The 16642-nt window shown below is 40.3% G+C and overlaps 1 protein-coding gene across 2 annotated transcripts; it reads right to left on the bottom strand.

Moving 5' to 3' along the window:
• Positions 1-2925: 2925 nt before the first annotated feature.
• On the bottom strand, positions 2926-11913 carry LOC307082966 (alpha-2,8-sialyltransferase 8F-like). 2 transcript variants are annotated; one of them, XM_079746727.1, is made up of 9 exons: positions 11727-11913; positions 10480-10563; positions 8283-8366; positions 7784-7867; positions 7130-7207; positions 6269-6413; positions 4114-4226; positions 3907-3999; positions 2926-3804 (listed from the first exon to the last, which is right to left on the bottom strand). In XM_079746727.1, exons 1-9 carry the CDS (start codon positions 11822-11824, stop codon positions 3327-3329), a joined length of 1257 nt encoding a protein of 418 aa, XP_079602853.1. In that variant the 5' UTR covers positions 11825-11913; the 3' UTR covers positions 2926-3326. The 2 variants fall into 2 exon arrangements, with proteins under 2 accessions (XP_079602853.1, XP_079602854.1); XM_079746728.1 differs by lacking the exon at positions 8283-8366.
• Between the last annotated feature and the right edge of the window lie 4729 nt (positions 11914-16642).

Genomic DNA, 16642 nt, shown 5'->3' with positions numbered 1-16642 from the left:
AAGCTAAGCAAAACGATTTCATTTCGTAAGTGACTTGTTGTTCTTGCACATAACCGTGTTACTGTAGTTCCTCAAACTGATGATGAAATTAAGATTGTAAATGTCTGGTCTCGATATATTTAGAAACTTAATCATATCTAAGCAAACTCAGCGAAGCAGAAGCGAGTATCCAAATGTCAGTATCCTTATAGGTCTAGGCTAAACAATGCTGTGATGTTAACCACGTATTTTCATCCGTTTTGGCTGCTGCATTGGGATAACAAATACATTTGAGTAAAGAGTAGTAGGCTATCTGCCCGTTTTAAGTAGGGAGGGATGGTTATGCAACGAAATTCGACCGCCTTCCATTCAGACATAACGCCACTCCGACATTGACGTCTAATTGTCGTAGTGGCGGCACTTCCATTGTTTTCAAACGTCGCACTCCGACAATTTCTGTTAATACATATAATATAAATTGCATTACTGTTATCATTGTACTTTAATTAATTAATACGATTATTTCTTAGTTGCATGCGCTGTAGTGGCCTTCACTGACATTCGTCATTGGTGATTGGGACAGTCCCGATTTCCGAGTCCCAGCAAAAGCCTGTCGGGACGCTAAAATGTCCTGGTTTCCACCATCCACTATGAAATGTCCCCTTTGGTCCGCGATTACAAAGCCAACATGGTCTTATTATAGCCCGATCATTGACTAGAAAACACATAGAAAGATTAAAGCATTCAGCATGTGATTTCAACAACGTGGGAGGGCATACGCAACAGGGATAATCGCAAAGTGGAATGCTGCACGATTTAATCTGCACAGTGGAAAGCGCTCGTCCACTGGGCGGTCGAGCGCTGGCCGGAGATGTTCGCTCATTTCAAAAGCAGGGAGATTACAAGACAAAAATAAATGTATAATTTGCCGTGTGCTGCCTGGCACGAATGCTCCCGTTGAACAGATCTTTATTCCTTCATGAACAATAGGCCTACTTGAACTGACGAGATGAACCTCACCGTTCCCACCTTAAAGGCGTTGCTTATCACACGGGCCAATTTTGATGTCAACTGTTCGCAATTCCACAGCAGCAGGCTGTCAGCAAACAAATCGATTGTGGAGCAAATTCAATAAATATGTGTAGGCTAATTTGAAGAGCGTTTGTCTCTGTGTTGAGGTCATGTTTTCGGAGCTCTACGAGGTTGACGTGTTACACACACACACACACACACACACACACACACACACACACACACACACACACACACACACACACACACACACACACAGTTTATCCACTCACAGATCCCCCACAACAGGCACAGCAGCATTGTACTAGACACAATTATGAGTTCCCTTTGTCTTTGTGTGAAAATAAACTTAGTCTTCTTAGTTTTCCCTTCATTAAAGTTTACTGTGAAACAGAATATATGATATCATATGAAACTAAGGAACCACACTATGCAGAAAGATGGAGTAAAATAGGGGAAGTGGAAGGATTGGAAACGCAAACAAAGGGAGGGTGCAGAAGGGGGCATAGGGTAGTAGTTTGGGAGGACATACTGATTGAGAAGACTTGTGCATTTTCCTTTTCTTTTAAATGTATAATTCCTTTCATTTTCATTCCTCTCCTTTGAGAAGTTGTTTATTGATTTGGGAATTTTGAAATGTATATGATCTAGGTTATGATTATCATTGCAGAATGCAGACGTGAGATCAAACAGTGAATTCAGTTAAAAAATAAGAGATTTAAAAGGAAAAGAAGAATCGAAAATATATTTAAAAAAAATAATAGTAAAGATGTCCATCATTGATAAGGTGGTGGTGGTGGGTAAAAAAAAACCATTGTTTTCTTACATGAAATCCTTGTTTGAGTACTCTATGTTGGTTTCCTCGAGCCGGGGTCGTAACATAGGGAGATTTAAGTGGAACTGTAAATATCTGGTCCATCTAATTACCACCACCGTGTACCGACTGCTTTAGATGAGAACCCTTCTTGTGATGACCCATGTATACTGGACAAATGAACTGATTAAGGAATGTGCTTTAACAGAGTAAGGCTCAGTCTCAATTCTTTGCTCAAACCGAAATCTCACCATACGCCTCGCTGTTGTGCGTTCACACGCAGCGATTCATGTCCCGAAAGCCATTGTAAGGTAGGGTAAGGGGCGAGGGAGGGGGCTAACATCCCCTTGAAGTTACGATTTTCGATGGGCACCCTTGCAACGCTACAGTTGTGACTTGTCCCACAATACCTTGTGAGAAAATGGAAAATCAAGGAAAATCCTAGGCAACATGGCAGGCGTAAAGATGGGACAGAATCGAAAACCACAAATGTAAGTGTTTTCTATGTTAATAATCATTAATGATGACCATCGCATTATCATTATGCCATCTGTTGTTTTTGTTATGTCTGTTTGTGAGTAGAAGAATCCATTCTCAAACAAAACCTGGGATACCTGCTCTGTGGTTGGCAATGGAGGGATTTTGTCCAACAGCACCTGTGGAGAGAGGATAGATTCAGCCCAGTTCGTCTTCAGGTAGGAACTCCCAGACTGCCTCCTTCCACATTGTGACATTGTTATTGTACTGAACATAGATACTGGCAGTTGCAAAATGTTCTTGCAAAATGCTAAATATTGTAGCAACCTTTGGCGTCCTCCTAGATCCTTTGAGGCGGCGACATTGAGATGGGTTAAACAGTTTGGGTATATCTAGGTGGCGGTGTAATTGTGGAAATTGATGACAGTCAATTTGGGTCCTTGCTGGTTCTGTTTCCTTGGCCGCTATGTTTTTTGGCATTCGCTTCAGCTCATGATGGACTTCAGAAAATATTCTTTTTCTCATTTCTTTTTCATAATTTCTCATAATAATAGTTTACCAAAATGTGTCCTTTTATACAGGAGATAAAACGGAATGTTTAACATAAACAATGCATTAAACAATTGTGTTTTGAACCTATACATTTATTACATTTTTCTACTGGTATGTGATTGACCAATTGGCTTTGTTGAGATACTCAATCAATTTAGTTAAGAAAACGAGATTGTGTACATGAGGCCCATTTACCAAATCTAAATCTAATCAATCTCAATCCAAGGAAAAAATATGAATGCAGTTGTAGTTTAAAAACATTATTATGCATAATGTTAAAAGACGGAAAGCTCTTTTTGTATGACATCATCAGTGCAAACAGTACATGTTCAGTACAGTGCATTCTCAGTTTAGTTTATTATTTAGCTGCAATTTGTGGTAGCTTGACATCGATACAGAATAAATCAATAAAAACAAACATCATGCCTTACTGTTTACACATATTGACATCTTTGAAAAGTTTTAGGGCTGCCTACCGGGTGGACGGCCGACACTCCCCCAGGTGTATTTTGAGAACACCCTGCTCATGTAACCTCAACAAATAGTCAAACTCGGCAGGCATTGCATGAACAATCTTTTTACTCGGTATGTTGTCATAGTAGTGGTTGTTGAGTGGTTGGTGTAATAGCGGGTGTTGGTCAAAGGGCCAGAACCCATAAAGGTGTACATTGGTGCAAAGTTCCAGCGCCAGGCTGGCCACCATCAAGCCAGAGCTCAGACGCATGCTCCGGAGGCCCTTGGAGCGCCAGAAGCTGTGCAGGTTCCGAACGTACTCTGGGTTGAGGAACACCGGCCTGATTGGGCTCTCAAAGTCCTGGATGGTGTAGAGCGCACGCAGGGACACTTCGGTGTTGCTGGAGTATGAGAACGCCGGCAGGAGCATCAGAGAGTCATTGTAGCGATGCATGCTCTCCATGAAGGGACGTCTGTGCTCCTGTAGACCCCTAAATCTGAGGGTGAGCAGGGGGTTGGTGGTTAGAGAAATAAATGAAATATATAAGCCCTCACTTGGTCAAAGTCATATTTGTGGTACACAATGCAGTAGCCATTACTTCTCAAGCAAGATGCTTGGATTTGCCGTCACAAGGTTCGTCTTTTTGCCTACATCCTGGAGGTGGCTGTTCTCCACAGGAGGTAGGTTACACCTGCATCGGGAGAAAGTGCACACTCTCATAATGCAGCATAAACATTGTGCATTCTGAGGGATCAATACAATAACAACTTCACAATGTGGAAGGAGGTAGTCCGGGAGTTCCTACCTGATTACGAACTGGGCTGAATCTATCATCTCTCCACAGGTGCTGTTGGACAAAATCCCTCCATTGCCAACCACAGAGCAGGTATCCCAGGTTTTGTTTGAGAATGGATTCCTCTACTCACAGGCAGATGTTACAAAAATAACAAAGATTAAATATACGTCATGGACTAATGTACGGACTCCATTTTGGCATTATATAACATCATTAAAAAAGTGTTTGTTCCTGTTCAAAGCTATTTTGATGAAGTAATTAAATGAAAGTTAACATTTTTTAACCAACAAGGTTTTTAGGACAATTCAAAAGAGACAACAGGGAAACAAATGTGTCTTTGGAACTAAGAGAGATCTCGAAAGCAATGACAATTCTTGCTGTGAAATTTAAATATTGAGAAACAAGGGCAGAAAAGATGTGGATATAGCTCAGCGGCAGAGAAAGTGACATCCTAGAAATGATACTCAAGGGTTAAGATTCTGAAAGAATTAGTCGATTTTATGACTAGGAGTAGCACAGTAGTACAGCATTTCACAGCAGCTCAAGAGTTCCCCAGTTCAACTCAAAAAATAATATCCTGGAAAGTAACATCTATGGTTGCATTATGAACTATATCTATCCAACTTGAAATTCCACCCAATGAAATTTGTTTTCTTTTTGGCAAAATAATAAAAAGACAGGCTATGCGTTTTTTCACATAAAAACAGGAATACAGGTGTAGAGTAAAGTGGTTGAAGTGTAAAGGGGGCATAACTCAGTTGCAGAGCATTTCCTGCAGATCAAGCAGTATATTGGTGCCCCATAGGTTGACGTCCTGGAAATTAACCTCAGGATTAAATTTCTGTCGATTTAATTTATCTGACTTAAAAGTCTAACCAATATCAACGTTTTCTTTATATTAGGAGCACATAGTAAAGCCACTAATTTGCAAAGGGTTTTTAGCTCAGTGGCAGAGCATTTGACTGCAGAATAAGAGATTCCCAGTTAATTTCTGGGTGCCCCTGAAAAACCTCTAGGGTTAAATGATCTATCTAACTTGAATGTCTAAGAAATGGACGATATGAATCCACCAGTAACCCAACTAGCCAAAAGGCTAGTGAATGGTATTAGCCAACAAGCCAACCAGCTGGTGAGCAATGGAGAAAATGTTATAACTCTCTGTTTAAGACTCCCACGAGCACAGGACAAAAGTCTTAGAGAGAGCTCCCTACTGTATGTTCTTGCCTTGGCCCTGGAAACAATGCCCGAAACTAGGCGGGGACACTATACTGATCGTTCAAAGTGTTGTTTTCATAATATGTCCCCTTTAAGCTCAAAAAGTGAGGAAGGCGTTCCTCAGGCCAAGGTCTCATGCAGGGGCCCTTCAAGGCTGAGGGAAAATACGGCCCCTAGGGATGCAACCGCTGGACCCTTGAGACATTGCTTCAGAAATGCTTCAGTAATCAGGAAGCCCTTGATTCCGAGCCCTCCACTTCCAAGACAGGGTGTGGGGTCCTGGGCGTCTATATTAACAGTGACATATTATACCACCTGGCGTGAGTTTGATTAGCCGTTACAAGCCATTATGAAAGTAACGGCTTCTTCTGACATCACAAGTAAGCGTGTCCACCTAGATGTACACTGCATAGATCGGTCTACAGCCTTTCCAGTGGACTGTAGCAAACATTGCTCATCCATCTGTCATACATCTAAGGTAATAAGAAATGCTCTCCTTCTTATAGATACTATGGGCTATGGTGAATCATACAAGGGAAAAGATGACCTACTTATGAACACGACTGTTTTATGGGGATTCATTAGGTTTCCTCTAGAAAGGTAACTCTTTAAACCCATACTGCAATGAACAAATCATCTGGGAAGTTCACATTTACAAAGGATTAAACATCCATGGGGTAAATATGCCTACCTACTGGACACACCCATTTCATGGGGATTCATGTGGTTTGTTTAGAAAGGGTATCTTTCGAATAAAGCCTTATGCAGTGAATGATTTGATTCTTCCTTATACGAAGGTGTCGCACCGACAAAAAGTGGGGCAATAGGTCACGACGAATGCCACGTCCTTATCTGACATGAATACATGACATGCTATAAAATTGTTCACCTAAAGTATTCTGGTTTATAGAGACAATCAATATAAATAAACAAAATGCCAATTACTTACCTTTGCAAAGGTGTCGAATAAGGCTGATGTCACTGTCAATGGTTTTCTCTTCTGGCCATCGTACACAATCTGGGATCCCACCGGGGTATTATCCTGTGAAACGACGGCCTTGGTAAAACCATGGCATGTGCTTCTCAGCAGATCTCTGAGGAGTTGAAACCCAACAAACATAATTGAGCTTCACCGTATACATTAGCACATCCATTCAAGGTACAGACAAATAAGGGTGTCAACTGCTGCCAACAGATGGAATTGTAAATATTTGTCGTTCACATTTCACTCAATCACTTGATGACAAAGTCTTTCAAACTTTTATCTTTAATCTGGAAAATTTGTTGACTGAAAAACTTGAAGCCAGGATACATAGGAGTAGGGCTGTCCCTGGCGTAGGCCTATCCAATCAAACTGTAAAAACAACTTGACACAATCAAATAAATGCAAATATTTCTTGCCCTTTCTCTTCCATGAAACTAATTCCGTCCAAAGATGAGTCACAGATTATGTCCACCTAATGTTTACACATTATTGGCATCAGATGGATGATATTATGCTGAGAAACGCTCTCTGTCTGCCTGTGAGCAGTGGGTCCTGTTTGAGGGTCTGTCCTGAGGGCTGGCACAGGACGCACAGGAGTCGGTCTGTCACGGACAAAGGACTATCAGATTGAAAATTGTTCCAAAGTCAAGTCACCGAATATGTCCACCTACTGTTTACACGTTATGGACAGAGAAATCATATAATGCCAAGAAGTTTGTTGCTTTTAATACTTACACAAACATGAAGCACACATTTATGGCTGTTTAACAATGTTTCTTTCAGTACACAACCGTCAACACAAAAAAACACAATCGTTTTTAGTACCTGAACTTTGTAGAGTTTTCTTGTTGCTTTTTCCATGTCTGAGAATATCGTGCCATCACATTCTCGATAAGTGGTCCCCTATGAAAAATACACAGCAAATATTAAAATAAACTAAAATAAAAACAACATTTAATAAAGACTTCAGCTAAAGGAGAATTAGGCATGAACACCATTACATAAGAACTGTTTTCCATGCTGTATCCTTCCAAGAGTCACTGACACCAAGATTATATTGACCCAAATTTGGCACATTTGATGAAATCCACAAATCCAATTTGACTTACAGTGAATGACCATTCATGAATGTGCTGTAGCTTGTGAGTAAATGTGCTGAGAGAATATTAGTTTTGAATTGACTACCCCAGCCTCTGTATGTATTTGTATTTGAGACCGCAGCAAGCTCATTTACTGACAAATTAGAAACTAATTAAATCAAATTAGAAACTCTTCCCTGAATGGTTTGGGTATAAATCTTGCCTTTCAATCTCAGGTCTTTGAAATGCAGCTTCTAAATGGTGGATAGACATCAAAATTACATTTAGGGCACTTTGCAGACGCTAAATAACATAGACATACGGAGGGAGGGAGTAGAGCTTTACACTTTTCTGGCCCTGATGGCTCTGAATGAGGCTGTTATGATATGTGGGCTCTCACCTGCATCCTTTACATCCTTTAGGGGGGTTTGGGATTTTCAGAGCAGGAGGTAAAAGAACAGGTGAAGGTGCAGGTCTCACATCGCTATGGAGTGAAACAGTAATAATGAGGGAAAACTTTCCTTTTCAGAGCTTTATATAGTAACATGGTTGGATGGCAAACACACACACACACACACACATAAATAAACACACATATTGCCTAACCCCCACTAAACCACATTTTTTTCATATTTGATATGAAAAAGAGAATATTCGTTTTGGGTTGACTGCCCCAGCCTCTGTATGTTTTTGGATGTTAGACCACAGCAAGCTCATTTACTGACAAATTACAAAATCTCTTCCCTGTTTAGTTTCGGTATTAATCTTGCCTTTCAATCACAGGTTTGTGGATTGCAGCCTCTAAATGGTGCATGGACATACGGAGGGAGGGAGTAGAGCTTTACACTTTCTGGCCCTGATGGCTCTGAATGAGGCTGTTATGATATGTGGGCTCTCACCTGCATCCTTTACATCCTTCATGGGGGTTCGGGATTTTCAGAGCGGGAGGTAAAGGAACAGGTGAAGGTGCAGGTCTCACATCGCTATGGAGTGAAACAGTAATAATGAGGAAAAGCTTTCATTTTCAGAGCTTTATATAGTAACATATTTGGATGGCAAACACACACACACACACACACACACATAAATAAACACGCACATTGCCTAAACCCCACCAAACCACAATGTTTTCATATTTGCATTTTTCATTCATATCTGTTCTAGTATAGGTATAGTATAATCGGTATAGTCAGTATCTGTTAACATGTTAAAAAAGATAGCCCTAATTTAGGGTTCTACAGTTGAGGTCAGAGGTGTATGGAAACGTTGCTGACTGGAATATATATATATATATTGTATTTCACTGTCTTAAACAAAATCGACCAAAATAAAAACAACATTTAAATATAACCGCAAGGGGTGATTAACAGGGTCCGAGAAAAATTAAAAGTCAAGAACACAATAATGGAAGATATATAAATATAACGTATAATTGTCATATTTAAGGAAAGATGTTCCACTTATAAACCTGAACTGCAGCCTCATTCACATGGCCACAATGTCTATTGATAAGCACACAACATCCATAAAACTCAAAGCACACATTTCTCAAGTGAATTAAGGGGTTTATTCAAAGCATATACCTGAAAAATCTTTGAAATTCTAGGGAAATTAAACATTTGTAGTCAAGAACACTAACGGAAGAAATATAAATATGACAGAGTTAATTATGAAGGAAAAATGGTTAATGAAGAAGTTCCCCTTAATGCCCTACTGTGTCTGGTCAGTCCGATTCTTGGAAACGAATGAGCCAGAATGTTGATTGCTTGATGAATTTCAGGTGCTGTTCCTTAAATGAGTGGCAATGACAGAATGTCATGTTCAGCTTGTTCATAATGCTCTAATCAGGATTCAAACTCTCAACCTAAGGATCACCAGTACACGGCATTATCCCGTTGAGCCACTGACATTCCTGAACTGCAGGAAACCTCATTCAGATGGTGAAAATGTTGATTGATAAGCACACAGCATCAAGAAAACTCCAAGCACACATTTCACAAGAGAATTAAGGGCTTTCTTAAAAGAGTACAGATCTGAAAATTTGCACTGTTAATGGTATCCACCTAATGATAGCCCTATGGTAGTTATACAATAACAAAATGGTCATATAGGCAAAATGGGTTGAGACTGTGGACGTTTGGCTTTGCTAGGAAATTGTGGGAAAAGTAAACATTTTTAGAGCTGAAGACCAGGGTGAAAAAGATGCATCTGATTTTAGAGATTAATATGATGAAAGAATTTTGAGTCCAGGTCAATCTCGTAAGGAGAAATAAAGCTAGTTCATGATTTTTTTGAATTGCGCCACCTTTGGGTGCAGTACCACAATTTGGGTTTATCAGTAGTGTGGGGTATTGGTATCCTTCTAATAATTGTTGTATGTTTTTTTATACAATAACAAAATGGTCATATAAGAAAAATGGGCTAACTGCTCCAACTTTATTGGCCAATATTTCTCAAATGGAACTAAATAAAATAAATTCTGTTCGATTATTTTTGTGAGGCTTGGTCTAGAGACTTTATGTGACGATTTTGGTGAATTTTTGATTATTTTTGTAGAATCTTTTTATCGTGTTTAGCTTTAATATGAAATTGTGGGAAAAGTATACATTTTCATGGTTTTATAAATGCGTCTAATTCTAGAGATTAATATTCTGAAAGAATTTTGAGTCCAGGTCAATCTGGTGAGGAGAAATAAGCCTAATTCATGATTTTTTTTTACAATAGCGCCACCTTTGGTGCAGTACCAAATTTTGGTTTATGGGTAGTGGGGGTTTTGAAAACCATAACAGAAAATTTCAAGAGTTTTCGACTTACGGTATAGGCTGCAGTATGACTGACGCTTTGAGAATATTCGTTTTGGGTTGACTGCCCCACCCTCTGTATGTTTTTGGATTTTAGACCGCAGCAAGCTCATTTACTGACAAATTACAAAATCTCTTCCCTGTTTAATTTCGGTATTAATCTTGCCTTTCAATCACAGGTTTGTGGATTGCAGCCTCTAAATGGTGCATGGACATACGGAGGGAGGGAGTAGAGCTTTACACTTTCTGGCCCTGATGGCTCTGAATGAGGCTGTTATGATATGTGGGCTCTCACCTGCATCCTTTACATCCTTCATGGGGGTTCGGGATTTTCAGAGCGGGAGGTAAAGGAACAGGTGAAGGTGCAGGTCTCACATCGCTATGGAGTGAAACAGTAATAATGAGGAAAAGCTTTCATTTTCAGAGCTTTATATAGTAACATATTTGGATGGCAAACACACACACACACACACACACACACACATAAATAAACACGCACATTGCCTAACCCCCACCAAACCACAATGTTTTCATATTTGCATTTTTCATTCATATCTGTTCTAGTATAGGTATAGTATAATCGGTATAGTCAGTATCTGTTAACATGTTAAAAAAGATAGCCCTAATTTAGGGTTCTACAGTTGAGGTCAGAGGTGTATGGAAACGTTGCTGACTAGAATATATATATATATTGTATTTCACTGTCTTAAACAAAATCGACCAAAATAAAAACAACATTTAAATATAACCGCAAGGGGTGATTAACAGGGTCCGAGAAAAATTAAAAGTCAAGAACACAATAATGGAAGATATAGCTTATAGAGCTTATAGTAACATGGTTGGATGGCAAACACACACACACACACACATAAATAAACACACACATTGCCTTACCCCCAACAAAACGACTTTTTTTCATCTTTGCATATTTGATTTATGTCAAATATCTGTTTTACCGGTTCAGTCAGTATGTGTTAACATGTTAAAAGAGTAGGGCTGTGAAAGTTAACGCATTAATAACATGTTAACTCATTCTTATTTTAACGCAATTAATACACTATAATTACACTTGCATCATACTTGAATCGACTAACCCTAACCATAGCCCTACAATTGCATATGCTTATAAAAAAGGTAGCCTTAATTTAGGGTTCTACAGTTAAATTCAAAGGTGTTTGGAAACGTTGCTGACTGGAATACATATCTAGTATTTCAGTGTGTTCAAAATAGACCCAATGAACCCAGGATGCATAGGAGTAGATCTGTCACGGGCGTAGGCCTATCTGATCATACCAAAAAATTAAAATTCTGTCCAAAGATGAGTCACTGATTATGTGCACCGATTGTTAACACATTATGGCCGTGGATTTCCAAGTGGATGTCCGGCAATCAATGTCATGAAAAAGTAAAACCCCACCCCAGTGTTGGTGTTCTTGGAGGAAAGAGAGTGTGTGTGTGTGTGTGTGTGTGTGTGTGTGTGTGTGTGTGTGTGTGTGTGTGTGTGTGTGTGTGTCTGTTTCTGTGTGTTTGTATATGTCTGACCTGGCATTGTAGACGTACAAGATGAGGGTAGTAATCAAGATTCCGACGATGAGGAGGGTGATAATCCAGGAGAACAGCTTCTTCAAGGAGGACAGCATCTCCAATGCTTACGTTCTCTTCCTTCTCTATTCTTCTGTGAGTTCAAACACCCCTGTGAACTGTTACTGTGGTTGAGCCAGCTGATACTTGGAGAATGACAGTCAAGCCAGCCGGCCCAGTTGTTTGCTGCACTTTCAAGGATTTCTTTTCTCCTCCCTTTGCATATTTCATGTATGTTTTTCCGGTTCAGTCAGTATGTGTTATCATGTTAAAAATTCAGGGCTGGGCAAGTTAACGTGTTAATAACACGTTAACGCATCCTTATTTTAATGCAAATTACACTGGCAGTAAGTGACAGCCTGTTTATAATCCCTAAATATGCGGTGTTCCGTAAATTTCATATTCAACCCACACTGAGTGAGTCAATAAAACTCTGTCAACATCACTTGGCTTAGTTTTTGTTATCTACAAAAACTAGTTATCTACAGCTGGTATGAATGATAATGTCATTCCGTTTCTTAATATCATTTAACTTCAATTGGAGTGGATTTAAAATAGAATTTTAAAAGTTTGATTAATCGCGAGTAAAGTCACCAATACTATGCTATGAATCGCGATTCAAAACATGAATCGTTCCCCAACCCTTTAAAAAAGGTAGCCTTAGCCTTAGCCTTAGCCTTTAGGGTTCTACAGTTAAATTCAGAGGTGTTTGGAAACGTTGCAGGCTGGAACACATATCTCGTATTTCACTGTCTTAAATAAAATAGACTTAATGAACCCAGGATGCATAGTAGTTGATCTGTCACGGGCATAGGCCTATCTGATCAAACCAAAAAATAACAATTCTGTCCAAAGATGAGTCAGAGATTATGTCCACCTATTGTTAACACATTATGGCCGTGGATGTCCAAGTGGATTCCGGCAATCAGTGTCATAAAAAAGTTAAACCCCACTCAAGTGTTGGTGTTCTTGGAGGAAAGAGTGGGGGTGTGTGTGTGTGTGTGTGTGTTTGTGTGTGTCTGTGTGTTTGTGTGTGTCTGTGTGTTTGCATGTGTTTGACCTGATATTGTTGACTTACGAGATGAGGGTAGTGAACATGATTCCGAAGATGAGGATGATGATCATTAAGGAGAGCAGCTTCTTCAAGGAGGACAGCATCTCCAATGATTACGTTCTTTCTTCTCTATTGTTCTCTGATTTCCAACTTTGCTGTGAACAGTGAATGCGGTCAAGCCAGCCGATACTTGGAGAACGACAGTCAAGCCAGCCGCCCCAGTTTTTTTCTGCACTATCAAGTCAAATCTTTTTCATCTTTGCATATTTGATATATCTGTTTTTCTGGTTCAGTCAGTATGTGTTAACATGTTAACCTTTGTGTCGTGTTCGTCTGCCAGACTGCCAGAGGCAGGTGTGCGGGGAAGGTGCTGGCGCCGTTGAATTGGAGGAGTCACTAAAGCTTTCCCAATCTCTGCCAGGAAGAGTCTCCTCTTGAAACATTTCCCCTGATTCCAGGCTGGGTCGATCGCTGTCCACACCACATATGCATTACATGCAGACACATCGAGGATGTTGTGGAACACCGCCACAGGCCAACAAGCTGTCATTCGCTTGCAGGTGTATGTACCAGTAAGCTGCAATGAAAGAAATAATAATGAATAGATTGGAAACAATATTGAACCTGTCTCACATAAAATGCAATGTTTTACATGAATACAAGTAAATCAACTGCATGACAGATGAATATGATTCATCTGATGCAGTCAACGCCTCCTTTGTTTCTGTTGTAGTCCAGGACGATCTGGGGCTTCCTGTGCTCTGCTTCGCTGACAGCGGCGTCTTTGTGTAGAGTGCTCATTAGGATGACATTCTTGTGTGTGTCAGTGAAAGCAAATTTGGAAGAGAGTACCTCTCTCCCTCTCCCCCCCTTCACCAGTGCAAGGGGAAGTTGAGGGTTGTTCTTCCTCACTGTCCCCACCATGGTGAGCTTTCTTTTCAGCAGCTCCTGACCAAGCCCATGTGATGTGAAAAAGTTATCACATGTGATGTAATGCCCCTTGAGACCGGCTGTCATGTCTAACACAACACTCATGCCTTGTTTTTTCTTCTGGCCTTCCAGTAACAGGTTTCCCTGTGTAAACCTGCATATTCCAGGCGTAGCTGCTCCTGGCATCACATGCTGCCCAGATCTTGATCCCATACTTGCCTGGTTTGCTTGGGATGTAGTGTTTGAATGGAAAGCGACCTCTGAAAGGGACCAGGCGCTCGTCCACTGTCACCTCAGTGCCTGGATTGTACATCAGTGGCAGGCGCTCCACCCACCTGTCCCAAACGTTCCTGATGGCAGTTAGTTTGTCATCTCGCCAGTGGAAAGGTTGTGTAGCTCTGTCATCAAATCTGATAACTCTTGAGAGGACATGAAACTGCTGCAGGGACATAGTTGACCGGAATATAGGTGACTCTGGTAAAAAGACTGACTCTGTATCCCACAGACTTTTTGTAGCCTCATTGTTGGACCGATGTACTCCTGCTAGAATCAACCTGGTCCAATGCCTTCCTTGTGTCCGCAAACACACGCCCCCCTTCTAAGTTTGTCATCGCCAGTATAATTACCACAATGGACTCTGATAAAAAGAGTTGGAAGCTGGACTTGATGGCATCCACACAAGATGTTGCATACCGTGGTGGCCCTGGTGTCATCCGGGATGAATACCAGAGCAAGTTGCCATCCTTGGACTGGACAGTCCAAGAGCACATAAATCCTTCACGGCAAATAAAAAGGAAACAAAAACACAATACTAAGCACTTTGCCTGCTTGTAGCCAATGGGGTTGACTTAAATCTCGTTTGAAGAAGGCTTAAAATATAAAACCGTAGCAAATATAAAACGTGGCTTGTCTGCAGCTGCAACGCTAGCTTCTGGAAGCTTCCAGATAAACAACGAATAAAAACAAGAAATAAAACAACAGGTACATTTACAAGAGTTAATACGAGAGTCCACCTTGAGGTCAAAGACTGAATTACACATAAGACTTTACAGAGCAGGAAGACACTGCCTGCACTTACACCGTCCTTTCTACCTGCCGAGGGAGTTTACTGCAATTTTGCTAGTCGCGGTACATCCCTTCAACCTCCACCAGCAGTGACAGGAATGCGGCACTTTGTGAACTGTATCAATCATGCTGATCTTAAGACTGTCCTTCGAAAACTCTACCAGCATGTTGATTTCCCAACAAGAGGAGATAACATTTTGGATATGGACTACACTAGCCACAAAGGAGCATACAAGGCCTCCCCCCTGCCCCACATCGGACTCTCTGACTCACACCATCATCATTCGGGCTAACCGGAAGGCATGGCTGACAGGGGAGGTCCACCGGCTGCTGAGTACCAGAGACAACGCCTTCAGAGCCGGGGATGAAACTGGCCTGAGAACAGCGAGAGCCGACCTGTCCCGTGGCATCAGGAAAGCAAAACAGGACTATACAAAAAAGATAACCTGCCACTTCAAAGACAGCAGGGACGCGCGGAGCCCGTGGCAGGACATTCAGACCATCACGGACTACGAGCCCACGCCACAGATCTGCGACGACAACATCTCTCTGCTCAACAACCTCAACAGCTTCTTTGCACAGTTTGAAGCCACAAACAACACAAACCCAGAGAAAACTCCACCCGTCCCCCACGGTCAAGCTCTGTGCCTGTCTGCTGCCAGTGTGAAGAGGAAACTCTCCACTATCAACCCCGCAACCTGGTCTCACAGGAATCCGTGAAATGACCACGGACACTTAACTCAAAATCCGTGGAACCTCACGGAAACACGCAAATTTCTGTGATATGGCCACAGATTTTGCTCCAATGCAAGTTAATGACACTCATATTCCATGGCACACACACAGATCCCGTCTCAACGACGATATATATATATATATATGTATATATATATATATATATATATACATATATATATATATGTATATACATATATATACATATATATATATATTAATGAAATTGACGGTATGGCACTATATCCCTATTCTCGCCCATTCACCCATCTTGAATTTAATAGACCATTTTCATTGCTTCGAGGAGGTCTCGTGGTCTCCGTATATAATAAATAAATCTATATATATAATGGAATAAATTAATATATATATAAATATGTATGTGTCTTTATATATATATATATATATATACACATACATATTTATACATATATAGGCCTATGTATTTATTCATTTATTTTGTTGTTTCGAGGAGGTCTGGTGGTCTCCGTATATATAATAAATAAATATATACATATAAATAGTATATATATATATATATATACATATTTATTCATTTATTTTATACAGAAACCACCAGACCTCCTCGAGGCAACGAAAGTGGTCTATTAAATTCAAGGGTTGGGTGGGCGAGAATAGGGATATAGTGCCATACCGTCAATATGAATTTCATTCATAGAATTTCCGAGAGGATGCTCAATGGTCAAGATACAGATCTCGTTATAACAATAATTTATATCGATGTAACGAGAAAGAATGTAATGATAATGCTAAGAAAATACAGGCTACACTGTTAGAATAATTTAAATATAATTAACTTCTAAAGCGTATAACGAGACAATGAGACGATCTAGTTGCGGGCCAGCAGAGGCTGCATTTTAACCGAATTGGGCCTATAACCTCATACAATAGTCTAACTCTATATACATGTCAAATGTATGATATGCTGTAGACCTACGTATAGGCTAGTTTTTACATTATAAATATTTAAATATTGTCTGTTTATACCTGAACCATATTCCCCATAGAAAAAGTATACCGTTGGTGTTACAACCCTCTTCGTTGATTGGATTGGTGGAAGTGGATTGTGAAT

This window comes from Pollachius pollachius (genome assembly GCF_949987615.1).
Source record: "Pollachius pollachius genome assembly, chromosome: 11".
In the NCBI taxonomy this organism is placed as follows: domain Eukaryota; kingdom Metazoa; phylum Chordata; class Actinopteri; order Gadiformes; family Gadidae; genus Pollachius; species Pollachius pollachius.
This window is presented reverse-complemented; position numbering and strand designations above follow the sequence as displayed.

Bases quoted from the DNA above. Each gene is read 5' to 3' on its own strand.
- LOC307082966 (XM_079746727.1), bottom strand. From the start codon at position 11,824: ATGCTGTCCTCCTTGAAGAAGCTGTTCTCCTGGATTATCACCCTCCTC. The intron at 7,208-7,783 runs GTGAGAGCCCAC...TATTTTTCATAG, and splicing joins AAAGGATGTAAAGGATGCAG to GGGACCACTTATCGAGAATG. The intron at 4,227-6,268 runs GTAAGTAATTGG...GCCTGTGAGTAG, and splicing joins TATTCGACACCTTTGCAAAG to AGGAATCCATTCTCAAACAA.